General features: G+C 36.9%; 1 protein-coding gene across 3 annotated transcripts in view; it reads right to left on the bottom strand.

Moving 5' to 3' along the window:
* The window catches only part of KIAA1958, a gene marked incomplete at both ends in the record, with an annotated part of 63,649 nt that overhangs the window by 20,409 nt on the left and 25,948 nt on the right, over positions 1-17,292 (bottom strand). The window contains one exon of one of the 3 annotated variants that reach the window (XM_084237644.1): positions 8,155-8,238. The exons of 1 other annotated variant lie outside the window; for it this stretch is intronic. In XM_084237644.1, coding sequence (XP_084093770.1) covers positions 8,155-8,238 — 84 coding nt within the window. Of the gene's footprint in view, positions 1-7,192; positions 8,239-17,292 lie in introns of those variants that run through there. One more of the 3 variants, XM_084237645.1, reaches the window with a different exon arrangement.

The raw sequence follows: 17,292 nt of genomic DNA, 5'->3' as shown, positions 1-17,292 counted from the left end.
GCCTGTTAGGACAGTTTTCAATTTAACTACAATAAGTGATAGCAGCAATGGTTAACAATTCCACATAAACACCACAAACACACGTATGTAAGAGCACCTACAACAACATGCAAAATCTCAACAATGACACCACTGAATATTACACAATGCATAGAAATTGTAATGGTTTTTGGCAAGATGTGTTTTTTTTTGTAACACTTTAAAAAACAAAAGTTCTTGTTATAAATGCTATTTTAAAAGTTGTAATACAATGAATCGCAGATATAAAAGTTTAGTTAGTAAAATTAATCTGAGTGGATTAATACTAAAATGGACCTCCTACTGCATCTAGTATAAATAATCAATTATAAATTAATTTTGAGAGGAAGTACAATAAGGTATTTGATTTATAAAATGTAAGAATTATAGAAAGTAAACAGTCATAAAAATCACTTAAATACAGAATGCACATTACTGTTAGGATTCTCTATTGCTGATGTCTTCCTAATTTTACTTACTACAGACAAATAAATTATGCCAAAGCATTTCAATGCTCTTGGAAGTGAATGTATAATGGTAAAAATGCTAATTCCAGTGTAATACAAAGAAGAACATTGGAAGTGATTCCATTGTACCTTTTTTAACATCCTAGAATTCCATATTTCTTCAACTATGATATAGCAAATATAATTTATAAAATAAAAATTTGTGAAATTTAAAAAATATTTATGCTTGAATTCCTTTTTAGAAGAGTAAGCAGGAAAATACGAGATTTTACGAATACTTTGTATTTCTACATCATCCTGCTACAGGTCTCTTTCACTAGTTCCCATTTTCTTCCCCTTTCTCATCTCTAAATAAATTTACTTCAGAAACATCCTAATTATGCTGACAGAAATTTGATCCTTTTGTTTGAGAATAAGTCCCAACCCTTTAAGGTTTTAAAAACTCTTCATAGACTACAATAGGATAGGGTACACAGCATTCAAAATAATTGACACTATATAACAGGGTCTTCAAGTGAATACCAAATTAAACAAAGTCACTTTTTAGTTCGTAATTTATAATTGGAACTCCTATACTTGAAAATTGCAGTTTGTTTCTGCTCCATAAATGAGAACATGAATGGGTTAGGCAGAGAGGCATATGTTCAACTAAAAAGCATGATTATATTTAGAGATTATCAGTGCTAGTCCTGATTCTGAGCCAACAAATTGTGTGTACCTGGGCTTTCATTTAATCTCTCTGACACCGTTTCCCTCCTTTGTAAAAGAAGAGGGATGGGTTATGTTAGATCTTTCCAATCTTATATTCCAGCCCAGCACATGTGAAGGATGTGTAATAGAGGTAAAAACTCATTCATTCCAGTGAATCTCAAAGTAGAAGGTAGGAGCATAGGGAACTTGAGAATTTCTGGGGAACCTGTGTTTGAGGATGCATTTCCTTTCCAATCTCCATCTCCTTGCCTCCCAAACCCCAAGAGGACATGGTGAGCCCTTATCTTCACACACTGAAAAATCCTGGGCTAGATGATCTCTTGGGTGCTTATTAGGTCCAGCTTCTGGGGTCCCAATTCAACAGAGATGGTGACACTATTACTCTGACCTGGTTAATACTCAGATTAATTCATGAAGTCATGGTTCACACAAAAACTCAATATAATTGTATTAAAATGCTATCTTTAAAAAAATAATGCAATCTTTACCTTAAATCAGGCCTTTCTGTCAGTTTTGGTAGGCCCAATTGGTAAATTTACAAAAATAGGTTACACCATTGGAAATTTTTATTATCTTTCCATTCTCTGTTCAGAAAAGTGAAATTGGAAAGGTTTTTGATAGTTTGCCAATATCATCTCCTTTTTTGTTTTTATATCATTAGAAATACAACAACCCAAAACAAGATAAAACCACTATAGATAAAAAGTAAAACATGGAAAATCAGAGAATTTAACCTCTAAGGGTATTTCCAGCCTCATCCTAAATAGCCTGTAAAAAGTAAATGGCCTAACAACTTAAAAAGCAAATTCACTAACCACCAATGGGTTAATTATCATATTCTCCCCTTGATTTTTCCTCGAGTTGGAAACTTAGTTCTTTGCTCACATGGTAGTTTTTATTTACAGATACTAAGTGTTATAGTTTTATTTTGGCTAGAGGAAAAAAGAACAAATTACATTTTCCTATAGGCAAAGAAAATCAGAAGATTGATTAAAAATCACAATTTTCTCTCTAATCCATTAAACTGTAGAGAACCAAACTAGAAAAATCTGAATGGTTTCAATCAATTTCTACTTTTGAGTGAAGAGTCTTAGGTCCTTGAGATTCTAGGCTTAAAAGAGGCGTCCTTTGCTAGAACATTCCCTTTCCCTATTTGAAATATAAGAAAGTCATTTTGAAATTGGGTTTTGGTATATTGGAGTAAAAACAAATGATAACCTGTTATTAACATACGTTTATTTTTGCACATAAACATTCATCTCCATGAAAAAGTTGGATTCTTAAAAAGTAACATAAACGTCTGCTTTCTACTCACGGTCAGGAAAAAAAAACTGCTGAATAGCCCATCTCAAAGTAACTCCAGTAACGGAATCTAAACACGGCTGCCCAGTGTGACAGGTAATGGCACTGCTCTTTGTCAACTAGGAGGCAAACGAAGACTGATGCTCCATTTACCATGTATCACTGTAGAGAGTCTAAAGGTGCCCCAAGTCCCTCTGAACAAGCAGCTACAGCAGAAACGGTCAATGGTGTAATGGCACTTGGATCCAGTTTCAGATCCTGATATGCTTATGTATTAACCATTACTCGGGCAACCCATTTGACTTCTCTGGATTTCCTTATCTATAAATGAGAAGAAATGTAGTTATCTTGTGACTACTGAGAGAATGCTGTGAAGCAACTTAGAAAAGCTCTTAATACAATGGTACGTTGAAAGTACTCGAGAAATGAGTCATTGGTGAAAAGGGGCACATTCTTATGCAATTGTGCACCTATGTGAATACTGCAGATGGTGTAGAAATGGTTCTACTTTATTAACTTACTTTAAAATGGCTCTTGAACACTATTTAGAAGGGCTATGATCACTCATGTTTCAATAGAAAATTATCCTTTCTAATTGTTCTTGGTGATTAAAGTGTTACAGTGAGGAATACTGATTTAGTAATTGCTTTCATTCCATAATATTGTGTGCATTATTCTTTTCTGGTTTTTATCTAGCTTGTACTTTTTTTAAAAGGCAGTTTGGATTTCAAATGTTCAATGAATAACAACCCTTCTCCCCCAGGAAACAGGGTCTGAGGAAGATTCTCTACAAAATACTCAAATCAGTATTATGTATTTCAAAGCAAACCAAAATTTAATGGCTAAATTATGGACATACTGCATGAGTACAAAGTGTGGGAAAGTGTGGAAAACTGTATTTGCATAGAGTCTTGCTGGGCTCTCAAAAATAAGGCCAAAACTTTAGCAAAGTACCTTTTATAAATTCTTTGAGAACAGGACCTATTTCATATATCTTTGTAGCCTTCTTAGTGACTAGACACTAGGTACGCAAATATTTGTTGCTATGACTGCAAATTTTGAACTTTGTAAAGTCATTTGATTCCCTGGTTTCTGGAAGCTAAACCACGTGACTTAGACAAGTTAATGCAATCAAGGTTTTAGCTAAACAATGATCTAATTCAAAACCCAAAAGACCTAATTTATGCTAGAAAAATTCAGATCATTCTTTTATAGATTAGGTGATCTTAACATAGAGAAAAGTGAATTAACATGGGAAAACTTAACGTAGGGAAAAATAATTATAAAATAAATATAAATATTTAAAATACGTGATGTGTATCTATGAATCCTATTCAGAACAGACCTAACCCATGGTAACAATGGGATCTAAGAATAAGATACTGGATAAACATCCTGAATATCTCTAACCTTGTCCAACATTATTGGGGTTTTTGGAAAATTGCTATAATCTATGGTTTTCAATAGCCATTCACTCACATGAATATAGAAGAAAAATGAAATTATGCAGTCATGTCATCTGAATGCTGACAGATGAGCTTGGCATTTTTTTGCTATAGATAGTACAAAACTTCCAGAGTCATGTGAGGGAGTGCACTGGAGAACTTTTCACATGATATTACACTGACTTTCAAATGTAAATTCTGCAAATAAGGTTGTACCGTTTTTGTCTGAACAGTGGGATTGCCTGGAAAGGCAGCACACGCAGTTGTGGTGAATACCTGCTAGACTGAATTTTTGTTTAAAGCACATGTATGATTTTGGCATCTACCACTGCCAATGGTATGGATATGATTGTTTAAAAATCAGAGTAACACATACCAAAAAATGGCATCTGACAGTGGTATGCCCTCAGCATGGTTTATACAAAACCACAGACTTTAGAGGTAGTTGCAGATAATTTTCCTAATTTAATTAACTCAGAGAACACTATAATTTGGGTATACTTAAACTAACCCATTCTTCAGAAAAGTTGTATAAATCTAAATGTCAGAATGCTGCTATTTGGTTTGAGTTAGCCACACAAAATAAAAATAAATAATTCACATTCTCAATGTCATTGTTTTCTTCTAAATGAAAATCCAATACAGTTAAACAGGAGAGCTTCGTTTCACTACCTCAATAAACACAAATAGGGACTTAAAACTTCCTAGTTCCACTTTCTCAGTGCCTACTGATGGCCCTACTTCCTTATGACACTTACTTTGATGTGAAAAGCGTACCAAGAATTTCCAAAAAGATGTCAATGCAATAATAAAATGCACAATCACATTTTAAGTGTCTTACATAAAGTTTTTGTTAAAACACAAGAAGTAATCCATGTTAGATAATGTAATTTTTAAAAAAGTTATTTTACAGTCAGCTGTCCTATGTGCTTATAAATAGTTAAAGAAGAAGAGGAATAGGAAAGTCTTGTAAAGAGAACTGGTATGGTTCAAAATGCACAGAAGAGAGGGGCCCAGGGGCCGGGCCGTGGTGAGCCACCATGAATGATCACTCCGCATCCTTTTAACCTGATAGTCCTGAGAGCTGGGAAGACACTGGCCTCACATTTGCTCATTGGAAACTATGAGTTGGCAGTAAGGAAGATAAATAGAAAAAGCTGGCGTCATATGGGACAGTACCATTGCCTTACCTATAAACTGACTGATCTGTCTTGATCTCAACATAAAACGTAGAGAATTCACCTTCTTTTCAAAGTTGTTGAAAGGATTAAACATAATGTATGCAGAAATAAATAGGCAAGTATTGAGCTGTCAGAAGGAATATTATCCAAAATGTTATTTTGGGCCAGCAGATTGATGAGAATATCTTGTTTTCTTTATGCTGATTTGTATTTTCTAATCTTCATACAATTAGTAAAATATTACTTATCTAAGTGATGCCTACTAGTCATTTTGCACAGAGCGGCACACATACTGTCTTGAAATGGTGGCCTATCATTATGATGAATATAAAAAAATAAAGCAAGAAACCTCCCCCCTTTCTTGTTGCATCTGGGTGCCTCTCTGGAGGAAAAGTCATGAGATGAAGTTGATTTCACCACACACAAGTCCAGGCAGGCTTCCCACTCTGGGCCAAAGGAAAAGGTCGCAGCTTAGCAGGATGGGTCTTCATGTGTTTACAACCTAGTGTTGCACAGAGCTGCCCAAACATGGGAAAGCACCTGATGATTAACAAATCAAATCAAAATGAAATTTGTTCTAGTCGTACAATAAATTAATACACAAAATACTTCCTACCTTCCTAGCTAAACTGAATTATTAGGACGGCTTGAAGAACAAATACTGTTCACCAGAACGCCCCAGACCTGACAAAGCAATTAAAAGTTGAATTTTTTAATGTGCTAATGATTATAAAGGATAGGAACCTACCTCAGCTTTATTGTGGTCCTAAACTATAATTTATTTTATTTTTGATGTATCTTAAGTAGTAATTCACCACAGCCTGCAAGACTTAAAAATAAAAACCTTGGGAAAACCACCACAAAGAACTGTTTAACCAAAATTATTATTATTATAATCGCAGGATATCCCAGATAAATGCAATTATATTTACCGTAGAAGAAACTGCACATTTTCAAGAATGCTTTGAATGCATCTAAATCTGGTAACAAAATATTGTTACCTAATATGAGAGTCAATATTCTTTTGATCTCAACTGCAAGGTCAAGTAATCCCCAGGAAAAAGGGATTGAGGTTTAATGCTTACATATAAATATGCAGGTGATTTAAGCTTTGAAGGGGATGAGTTCTTTTTTGTTGTCATGACTTCCAGATTTTAAGTAAAATTTTCCTCCTTTACCATCCCTTTATGCTTGATGCATAAGCTAATACTCAGGGACATTTTCAAAGCTTTGGTAGTCTTAAATTTCTCGTAAATCTGATCATCAAATTTAACTACAATGATTTCTTGGGGAACAAAAAAGTCCCTCCATGTTCACACACAACAGTAAAAAAGGAACTACGTAACAGTCTTTCTTGCCACAATATTGGATTTTGCATATTATTTTAAAATTATATATCTTCCAAAAAGAATGGCACCATTATCCTTCCGTTCTACTTCCCCTCCCCAAACAAAAGATGTTAGCTGAACATCTCGATTTTCGTACATTGCAAACAATGAGGCACAGGAGCTAAACTTCTAATTAAGCTAAAAGAAAAAAAGGTATAAATAATTTGATGTTGAACATATGTCAACACTTTGATTATGGAGCTGAGTACAATTCTGTATAAGCAGTAAAGTGAGAGCTGTCTCCTCCTAATTAATATAGTTCTAAAAATTAAAAAAATAAAGCCATTTATTAAGTACACCAAGAACACGAGGTGCAGGAGGGAAGCGGGGGAGCTGAGGACGCAGGCGGCTAGGATGACTCCCAGTCTCCTGTCTGAGTTTCTCAAAAAACGGAATTCCTCCTCTGTTTGTGTTGCCTGAGAACCACTATGGTTTTGTAAAGTCTGTAACAGTAATTACACTGAATCACCCACAAGTACATTTGCTTTAGGCCTATATATACTATGTTAGTAATACTAAACTATCTCCATTGGCTTATTTGTAAAAAGAAAAATATATTATTTATATTTTTATAAAGTTAACACTGAGGGCAGAGGGGCCGGGAAGGGGAGGGAGGTGCGGTGAAGGACCACAGTTCTCCGGACACGGTAACCCAACGGGGGTCTCGCTCCAGCCACCTGTCAGGCGGTGTCTGAGGACGAGTCATAGGAGGCGGACACGATGAAGTTGCCGCCGCTGGAGTGCCCCGCCACGGACTGCGCGGCCTGTTGGCTCAGGTTGTTGCAGATCAGCACCAGCTGGTTGCTCTGCGCCTCCGACAGGGTGCTGCAGCTCTGATACACGCTGAAGTTGGTCTTCCTGCCGGGGATGTTGCCCTTCTCACACATGGTCTTCACCATCTTGGCCAGCTTGTTCTTGCCGAGGGCCTGGCAGTTGTACCAGTGCAGCGCCGCCAAGTTCACGACCGGCTTGATGGACAAGTAGAAGGGGGCATCCTCGTAGCGCATGGCGGGGGGCCGCCGCTGGGCATACTCCTTATAGTCCTGAACCGGGCAGGTCTGGGGGGCATGCTGGGTGGCGTACACACGGGAGTCTGTGCCCCCTCTCTTGGTTTTGGCATTCAAGTCCCCAGTGTCTTGACCCATCCACTCCAAGTACTCCAGACCCGTTTCTGTTACCCGGAGCCGGATATCGCCCCACTTCAAGGTGGAGCCGTGGAATCCTGTGCAGTGCCCAAAGGCTTTGGTGTTGTTGAGCCAGACGAGGTTGAGCAGGCCCTCGGGGTTGTAGCGGCTCAGCAGCCCCCTTTTGCGCAGGATGAGTTCATCAGCAAAAGTGAGCTTCATGGATTTGTGCGGTTTATTGCCTTTTCCTTTGCAGCGGAGTTCAATCTGCTTCTGCTTCAGGGCCTCTTGGGATCGCTTGAACTCCTTGTCCCTGGTGATGCTGTAGCCATACCTGTGTTCTTTCAGGTACCGTTCCAGTCCACACTGGTAGTTGGCCAAGCTGTTAGGTTCATATTCCGACCCATCCTTCTGCCTGGCGTCCACAAAGAAAGAGGCAAGGTAGGCATCCAACTCCTTGCAAGGGATGACATAAATCTCTCTCGTCTCAGAAGGATACTTGGAGATGAGGAACTCCCGGAAATTGCGGAGCGCAGTCTGCGTGCTCCGGATGGTTTTCTCATTCTGCTCCCTGCTGAGCTCAGCCGCTCTTTCATCCTGGTCTGCAACAAACGGGGGAGGGGAGGGATAGAGAGGGTGTTGATGAGTTCAGACAATGCACTTTCTACTCTGAAATAGTTTCCTTTTATAATGAAAAGGGAAAGAAGAAATCAATTTTACAGAGATCACTAATATTTACATACCTGTTCCTTTATAATAGCCAACTTCAGTTTCACAAATGATGTACTAGGCAAGGGCATGGCCCATTACAATCAAAATGAGCTTCTTGTGTCACTGGCACAATGTTTAGTGCATGAAGGTTTGTGGAAAGAGTGAGGTTAGAGGCAGCCTTCGTTATAGGAAAAAGGTGAGACAGGAATGTGCTGTTCGCCCCGCTGCGGTGCGCAACGGCCCAATGGGGCCGACACGCTTATTTTGAATCACTTCATTTGTGAAACCAGAGGCTGTACTGGTTCCATTTTACTGAATTAAATTGAAATATTCTAACTTAGTTAGCACATCACCAAGGAGTTACATTTAAAATTTCTAAACCAAGCATGGAGAGCAGTTAATTTTACACTTAACAGCAGTTCAGGTAAACACAGTTTATAAATCTTCTATATATATAATTGCACGGCAGTTTGTAATAAGTGATGAAAATAAGATATTTTGGAAAGTAATGAGGATAAAACTTCATAGTTATGACAGGACAATGGAATTTGAGCTAGGCTATTCTAATCAAGAATCAAAAGGGGGTATGTGTCCTGGACAAACTTTTATTTTATTAATATTTAATTTTATTAAAATATACTCTGCCGTCAGAGTACCTCTTTCTAGTAAGGGATCATCCACAATTATGTGATGCTGCTGCTCTAAAGTAGTGGTTCTTCTAGCTTAGTGTGCTCAAAATTATTCAGGATGCAGCATCAAAATCAGATTTCCTAGGGGGCAGACTTAGGAATCCACATTTTAACTAGCATCTCTGTGTTCAGGGAGAGGATGGAGGGAACACATTTTTGTGAAACAACGTTGTAGCGCTTTTGCCTTATGCAGGATTTCCTACTGCATTTTACTTAATTTCATTTTCATGATGATTAATTTTCATGGATAGCATTTAACTGGTTTCCTTTCAAGAATGTGTAATTGAAAGTTGGGATTTTACCATTAACAATAAAAACATGTCAAAAATCACCACTATTAAGTCAGACATGGTTTGGGGGGAAGTAAAAAAAGGAATTTCTAAAAATGGAATTACACAATAGAAAACAAGACTAGTCTGTTGAGTATGGAGTGCCAAACACTGAAGTAAATTTAAAACAACATAAAAATGTAATTTCTGATTCTAAAGTTGAAGGTAAAAGTGTTTTGTTTATGCCAATCACTTTATTTAGGAAAACTTTAGATTGATTTGTAAGGTGCTCAGTGGAAATCTTTGTAATAACCACATACAATAATGAAAACAAAATTTTCAAATAATTGAATTTTATTCACAAAAATTTTGTGTATTAATTTACATATTTATGAATGATCATGTCATTTGAAGATGACAGTTCTAAGGTATAATTGTGAAAATCCTCATAATTTTATAAAATTAAATGAATGAAATTCATTCAACTACTTGATAGGCACATTTTTGAAAGATCGTGTTTCTAAAATTCAAATATACGAAATTATATATATATATATTTTAAAAGTTATTTATTTATTTGTTTGTTTGTTTGTTTGCGTATTTGTTTATTTATACAAGCACTGGGTACAGTCAGAAGCGCGGGAGGGTGAGAGAATTCACCAGAGCCAGAGCGGGGAGCAGAGCAGGCAGAAGGACCGAAGCACACTGCTGAGGGGAGCAGCGGGCGGCAGGAGAGGTCTGCGCGCCATGCGGGACCCTCCTCTGGTAGCTGGGGAGCAGCCGGGGATTGAGCAGGCACCGCCGAGGCTGTGGGCAGCTTCGCAACCCAGCGCTCAACCGCTGTGCCACCGTGGAGGCACCAAAATTATATTTTATGCTTCGTTAGATTTAATTTTCAGCTATGCTGTTTTCTTCCAGTTGAAATTATTTATACATCCACACCAAAGATACTGATCATCCCAACAAAAAGATGTAAGCCACAGGTTGCTCGTGACCTGTTACCATGTTGGCTCCCCGGACTGTTTATATTTGAAACCAAAGGAGCCAGCACATCTGTTTGTTTTGGCTACTTGTTCAAATATCTATCACAGTGGTCTTCAAACTTCAAAGATTTCCTAAGAAATAAAATACTCACATACAAATGTAGGATAAAAATCAAGTTTCTCAACTTTTACCCAGAATCTTTTCTGAAATGTATTTGTCTGAGATGAAGACTATTAAGTTCCCAAGTGTTGCCATCCCAAACAAAGACTTGACGAGTCAAACAAAATTTGTAAATTGACAATTAAATCCATGTTTCTTGTCCTTCTCTGTTTTATATATATATATATATATATATATATATATATATATAAATATTCTGATATAGATGAAAAATGCCACTGAAGAGATAATAGGTTAGTGTGATGTTCATTCTTTTGACTACATCTGGAATACTCTGCAAGGCTACTGAATGTTCAAGATAAAGCAGAGACTTAAAATTTTATTCAATTCTTTCAGGTCAAGCATGCTTTGGTTCACAAGATGTTTGATGACTATTACCAAAACATGTGATAAAATATTCCAGTATTTTCTACCTCCTACTTACAAAAATGAATGAATTGAAACTTAATGTTGAAGAGTTTGTGTGTCAGTTTATAAATGAGTGAATGGTATGCAGGTCCCCCCCCCAAAAGCTTATTAAGGGATAAGTGAGTAAAGGGGTTTAAGTCTGTTGGATTTAAGCAGTATTGGTGACTATACTGTAACCAGAACTGGTGAAGAAGACCACAGTGGCGTCTACAATGTTTCATCTGAGAGCTTCCTGGTGAGGCTACCAACTTCTGCATCTCCTCTATCCACATTTTCAGCACCATGCTAACACACAGTTAACTGTGGCTGACTCACAGGAGCATTGCTTTAAAAACCTCAGCCCAGACTTCTAAGCCTTTCTCTCCTTTTTACTGGGCATCAATCTTAGTGAAGAGTCATTCTATCAGTAGGAAAACAGAAATGAAGAAACTGTCATGTTATCAGATTCTTTCCTAAGGGCAAAGAATGTGCCACAAGGGGCAGCTAAAAAAAATCAGAGAAACCCTCCTTTCATTTTGCATGAATGGGGGGAAAAGAATGGATTTAAAGACAAGTAACAGTAAAACATTTTATTTTAGCTAATTACAAAATCAAATAAAACCAGGGAAGAGTGATCATAAAATATAAAACTGTTACATTTATTTTGCATTTATCTCTAGTATCAGAAAATTTTCAGGTACACCTTTTAAAAGTTTTTTTATTAGATATAACATATATAATAGTCATTTAGAGCATCTGATTAGTTTTCACAACTGAATCCAGTGCCTTTGTTAACAAAAAGAACATCACTAGTACCCCAGAAGCCCACCTCATATGCCCTTCTTGCAGTTATTTCCTCCCACCAAGAACAGCTATTCTGACTTGAAACAACACAGGTTTATCTGGCCTACTAGTATAACTTACATGAACAGAATCTTAGAGGATGAAATCTCTTGTTCCTGGCTTCTTTTGTTCAAAATTATGTTTGTGAGTTTCAACGATTTTGTTTTGTAGCTGTGGATAATTTATCCTCATCGTATTTTGTGACTATCTCACAATCTATTGGCTATTTGCATAATTTTCAAATTTGGGTTATTTCCACTAAAATTGTCATGAACGTCCAGAAGGTGTCTTTTGGGGATCATGTGGATGAATTTCTGTTGGGTGTTAACTTAGAAGGGGAATTCTTAGTTCATAAGAAATCATATGTTCAACTTTAACAGATGCTGACACCAATTTTCCCAAAAGTGGCTGTAGCAATTTTCCTTCCTAAAAATAATGGTGTCACAGTTCAGCTTGCTCCATATCTTGCAATGCTGAGTAACGTTAGTCTTTTTTTATTTTAGCCACTCTGGTGGATATGTAGCGGTATGCCATTATAGTTTTAGTTTCCCTGATGATTAATGAAGTCGAACACCTCTTCAGATGTTTATTGGGTATTTGGACATTCTCTTGTGTGAAGTGCCTGTTCAAGTCATCTTTCTATTGTATTGTCTGTTCCTTACTGTTTTAGGTTTAACGTAATCTGTACAGGAGCCTTAGTCGGATATGTACATTGCAAATATCTTCTCTCAGGCTGTGACCTGCCTTTTCACTTTCTTAACGGTGTCTTTTAATGAAGATACAGTTCAATTAGCAAATTCTGCCTTTATGGTTCAGATTTTTTTTTTTTTAAAATGGTTTTTTTTTTATCTTTTTTTTTTTTTTAATAGAGGCATGTTTGTTTATTTATTTATTTGTTTGTTTGTTTTTGTTTATACATGCACTGGGTACAGTCAGAAGCGCGGGAGGGTGAGACAATTCACCAGAGCCAGAGCGGGGAGCAGAGCAGGCAGAAGGACCGAAGTACACTGCTGAGGGGAGCAGCGGGCGGCAGGAGAGGTCTGCGCACCATGTGGGACCCTCCTCCAGTGGCTGGGGAGCAGCCGGGGATCGAACCGGCGCCGCAGAGGCTGCGGGCAGCTTCGCAACCCAGCGCTCAACCGCTGCGCCACCGGGGAGGCCCTATGGTTCAGATTTTTTAAGGAATCTTGCTGATTCCAAAGTCATGGGAGATCTATATCTTCAAGGAGATTAACAGTTTTACCTTTCACAGTCCAGGCTGACGTCCACTGGAACATCCTCCTATAAGTTCTGAGCTCGAAATTAAGATGATTTATTTTCAATATGGAACACAATCCCTTTTATTTCATTTAATTAATAAAATTTAAATACAACATATGGTAGAGTATCTGAAAACTGCAAATGGACACAGAGTCAAAGTCAGTTGTCCTCACATCCCATGTCCTTGTTACCATGGGTCGCTCTGCACGACAACCAATCACTGGGTAGGTAATTCGCAAGGTTTTATATGCACACACACTTGTTCTTTTCTCTTCAAAAAGGGGGGAACACTATACTATACATCTTATTCTACACTCTGCTTTTTACCATTAACAATGTATTGAGAGTGCCATATCCTTAAAATATAGTTGGCTCAGTTTTTGTAATAGCTACAAAGTATTTTGTAGGATCTACCATAACACATTTATCTAATTCCCTATTGATAAACGTTCTGCAACCTATTACAAACAATGCTGCAATAGGTGTACATGATATGTCCCATACATGAGTAGTGTGTGTATATGTATATACAGAAAGAATTTCCAAAAACGGAATTGCTTATTGCCCTGTCCATATATTGTGCCATATACTGTCCAAATTCCATGATAAGGTATGAATTGGTTTAGTCACACCTTCCTACATATATTATCAAACTTCATCTATTTTAAAGACATAATTTTCTCTAAAATCTCCTTACTATTTTTTTTTACTGAGGGAACACTGGTTTGCTTGTTAAATGGTAAATTATATATTATAGTTTTATTTTGCCTTTCTTTTAATGATAAGTGCAATGTAACATTTAACATTTTTCAAATATTTATTAGGCCCCTATATTTTCTCAGTGGAGCCTTTTTGTCTTTTCTCCAGTTTCTTTTTTTTAACTTATGCATACAAGATCTGGGGTGTAGGCCAGAGGTGTGGGGGGTGGTGAGAGGATTCACTTGAGACAGAGTGGGGAGCATAACAGGCAGATCTACTGAAATACTGTGCTGAGGGGAGCACTGGGCAAGACAGAGAGGTCTTTGCACCATGTGGGTTAGCTCCCTGGCCAGGGATCAAATTCATTCTACAGTGGCTGGTGATAGCTTGATAGTGCTGAGACTTTAACCCCTGTGCCACCAGTGAGGCACCTCCCTCCAGTGTCTTTTTTTATATATTGATTTACAGGCACTCCAGATGTATCTGGGGATTTTTATATTTATATTTAGCTTATTATATAGTTATCTAGCCTTATAATTTTTAGCCCTGTGTGACATACACATACACACATACACATCTACTTTGCTTTGCTTTTTGTATTTGTGATTTTATTATATTTATGGAACTCAATTTATCTTTCTGTTTAAAAGTTTTTTATATGTTGTGCTTTACTTAGAGATGTTCCCCCACTATAAAAACATGAAACAATTCTTTTATGTTTTCTTCAAAAAGATTAATTTCATTTTTAATATTTAAATACCTAATCATCTGAATTTATGTTGGTGTAAAGAGTTGGCACCTACTTGACATTCTTCTAGAGTTATCAGATGTTAAATAAAAGGGGTGATTGTGGCTGATTATTAATGGAAAACTTTCCAAGTGTTTTTCTACAAAGAATGACAGCTCTGGAATTAAGTGATACAGATATATTAATAAAGATTTATTTAAGACTTGTTAAAGGGCTATTTGTCTAGTCATATTTTAATAATCCGTTCTTTAAAATCAAGAACTGATGTTAAATTTCATCAAGTGGGTTTTCGGCGTCTATACAAATGATATAATTTTTCTTTTGCTATATTGAAAGGGTTCTTCATGATGAGGCATTATTTTATGCCTGTTATGAATCACACTTGGCTGTAGTGTATTTTTGAATTCTGGATGCTAGTATTTTATTTAGTGCACATTTGTAGTTCATAAGCAAATTTTGTCTGCTATTTCCCTTTTTGAAGGTATTTTGGTTAGGTTTTGCTATCAAAGTTATGCTGGCTTCATAAAAAGAACAGCTTTATCTGTACTTGAAATTCCTGTGTTATTTACCAGCAGGATGACCTGGGCATTGTGTGGTGTGTGTATGGTCAGGGGGAGAGAAAAGGAGACTTAGGTCTCTGGTAATTCTAATTCTTCCACAAGTTGTTTGGATTTTCTCTTTTTAGAGTTAGCTTTAATTTTCTTCAAAAACAATCTATTTCATCAGTGGTTCTATATTTATTTGCATAAAATACTATCATACGCTAATTTTAATTTTAGTTTAGACCTGTTACTATTTCCTATGAACACTTACTTATTTGACAGATTTGTGCTTCCTCTCCGTAATCTCCACCTGTACTCATTCACCTACTTCATTAATGTTTTCAAAGATTTGGATTGTGGATATTTTAAAACTGGGTCTACAGTTTTTGAATTAGCTTTTTCTTAATTTCATTTTTCCTTCTGCTTTAATTTTTGGTTTTCTTTCCCTTACCCACCTGAGTTGGATGATTAATTTATTTTCCTAGTTTCTTATTGTAATTCCTGCCATGTTCTGGGCTGGGGATTTGTTGAGATTTTGTACCAGGATTAACCCCACAGTGGAAGGTGGCACACTATGGAGGAATACAATATTGCACAAGATGCCAAGTCTCTCTACGTTTGCCCTCCTGGTCTCAATTTTGAAACATAAATTTTCCCAATATTTGTGCATTTTGGCCTTGTTTCTGCAATTCAACAGATTCAATTATCCTTACATCCCCCTTTACAGGCACATAAATTGGTATGCTAAAAAATGATCTTGCAGTGAATTCCTATATTTAATATAGCATATCATTATTAGAAGCACATATGCCTTTAAAATGTTCTAGTATTTTTATTAGAATTAGTTTGATTATATTCATGGTATTTATTGCACAGATTCTGAGTAGTCTGCTCCATAAACTGTTATATTTTAGTCTACCATTTGCAAAATGGTTTTCAGAAAAGCATTTATTTGGTAAGTAATGCTTGCACAGCATAGGGTTTAGTCAGTTTTGGTTTGTAATCCAATGAGTTTATCTCATTCTGTTTATTACTTCATTTAATCTTAGTTCTTGTGCTATAACATATGTCAAGCTCTCTGGTTTTTATTGTCATACCAGAGTTCTTGTTCACCTCTTTTTTCACGTGGCTGAACCCTCCTCCTTGTGGTGGTTTCATCCACACACTGGCAGGATCTTAACAACCAGAGGTAAAAAGGGTTATCTAGTCCATATCTCCTTTTAGGAGTAAAAGAACATCTTCAGCATATGGTCTTTACTTTTTCCAGTGGTTATCATTATTGCGATAACTGCTCCTTATCATAAGTCCCCAATTTTTAAACAGCATATTTTGACATCCTCATAAATGCAATGTCAAAATTAATGCACATCTAATCATTGTCAAGTATATTATTTTTCTTGGCCTGTATAATTTTTAGCTTTCAATTCTGTTACTTGATTAAATTCTAATATTACTTTTATACCTTCAAATATCTGAGGACTCAATTACTTGAATATTAGCTTAAGGAATATCTTTTGAATCTTGGTTTCTACCATTTCCCACATTCTCCTGTACCCACCTAACTTAAAAAAAATTACACATTTTCACATTGCTGTGGTGTATAATATTTATTATAAATGCTTATAAAATCATTTTAAGACACTGTGTTTTTAATCATCATTTCTACACTTAGGTCTTGGTCTTGCATCTTGCAGTTAGCTAGACAGACCGATGATTACCACAAGATAGTCTCTAGCTCTCAACTTGCCAAAGTTTATCCTCTAATAATGTATTCTATAAGTATTTATGGGGCCTCCCCGGTGGTGCAGCGGTTGAGCGCTGGGTTGCGAAGCTGCCCACAGACTCTGCAGTGCTGGTTCGATCCCCTGCTGCTCCCGGCCACCGGAGGAGGGTCCCACATGGCGCGCAGACCTCTCCTGCAGCCCGCTGCTCCCCTCAGCAGTGTACTTCGGTCCTTCTGCCTGCTCTGCTCCCCGCTCTGGCTCTGCTGAATTCTCTCACCCTCCTGCGCTTCTGACTGTACCCAGTGCATGTATAAACAAAACAAATAAACAAATAAATAAATAAAAAAGCCTCTATCTAAAAATAAATAAATAAAATAAAAAAATAAAAAAAAAATAAAAAAATAAAAGTATTTATGAATAAACTATGTTTTCCTGAGGGCTTGATTTTTTGAGAGTATCTTCTTAGCCCTGTAGTGACTTTGTAACAGAGCAACAGTTTCATTTCGAGAGGAGATTCTCAACTTACACTTTCCTCCTCCCTGAGCAACAGTGACATTGTTCAACTGTCTTCTAGAATTCAGTGCAGTTGTAGGGGAGCCAGTGGTCAGCACAATCCTTCT

This window comes from Talpa europaea (genome assembly GCF_964194135.1).
Source record: "Talpa europaea genome assembly, chromosome: 7".
NCBI lineage: Eukaryota > Metazoa > Chordata > Mammalia > Eulipotyphla > Talpidae > Talpa > Talpa europaea.
The sequence above is the reverse complement of the archived record's forward strand: the minus strand, read 5'-3'. Positions and strand labels throughout refer to the sequence as shown.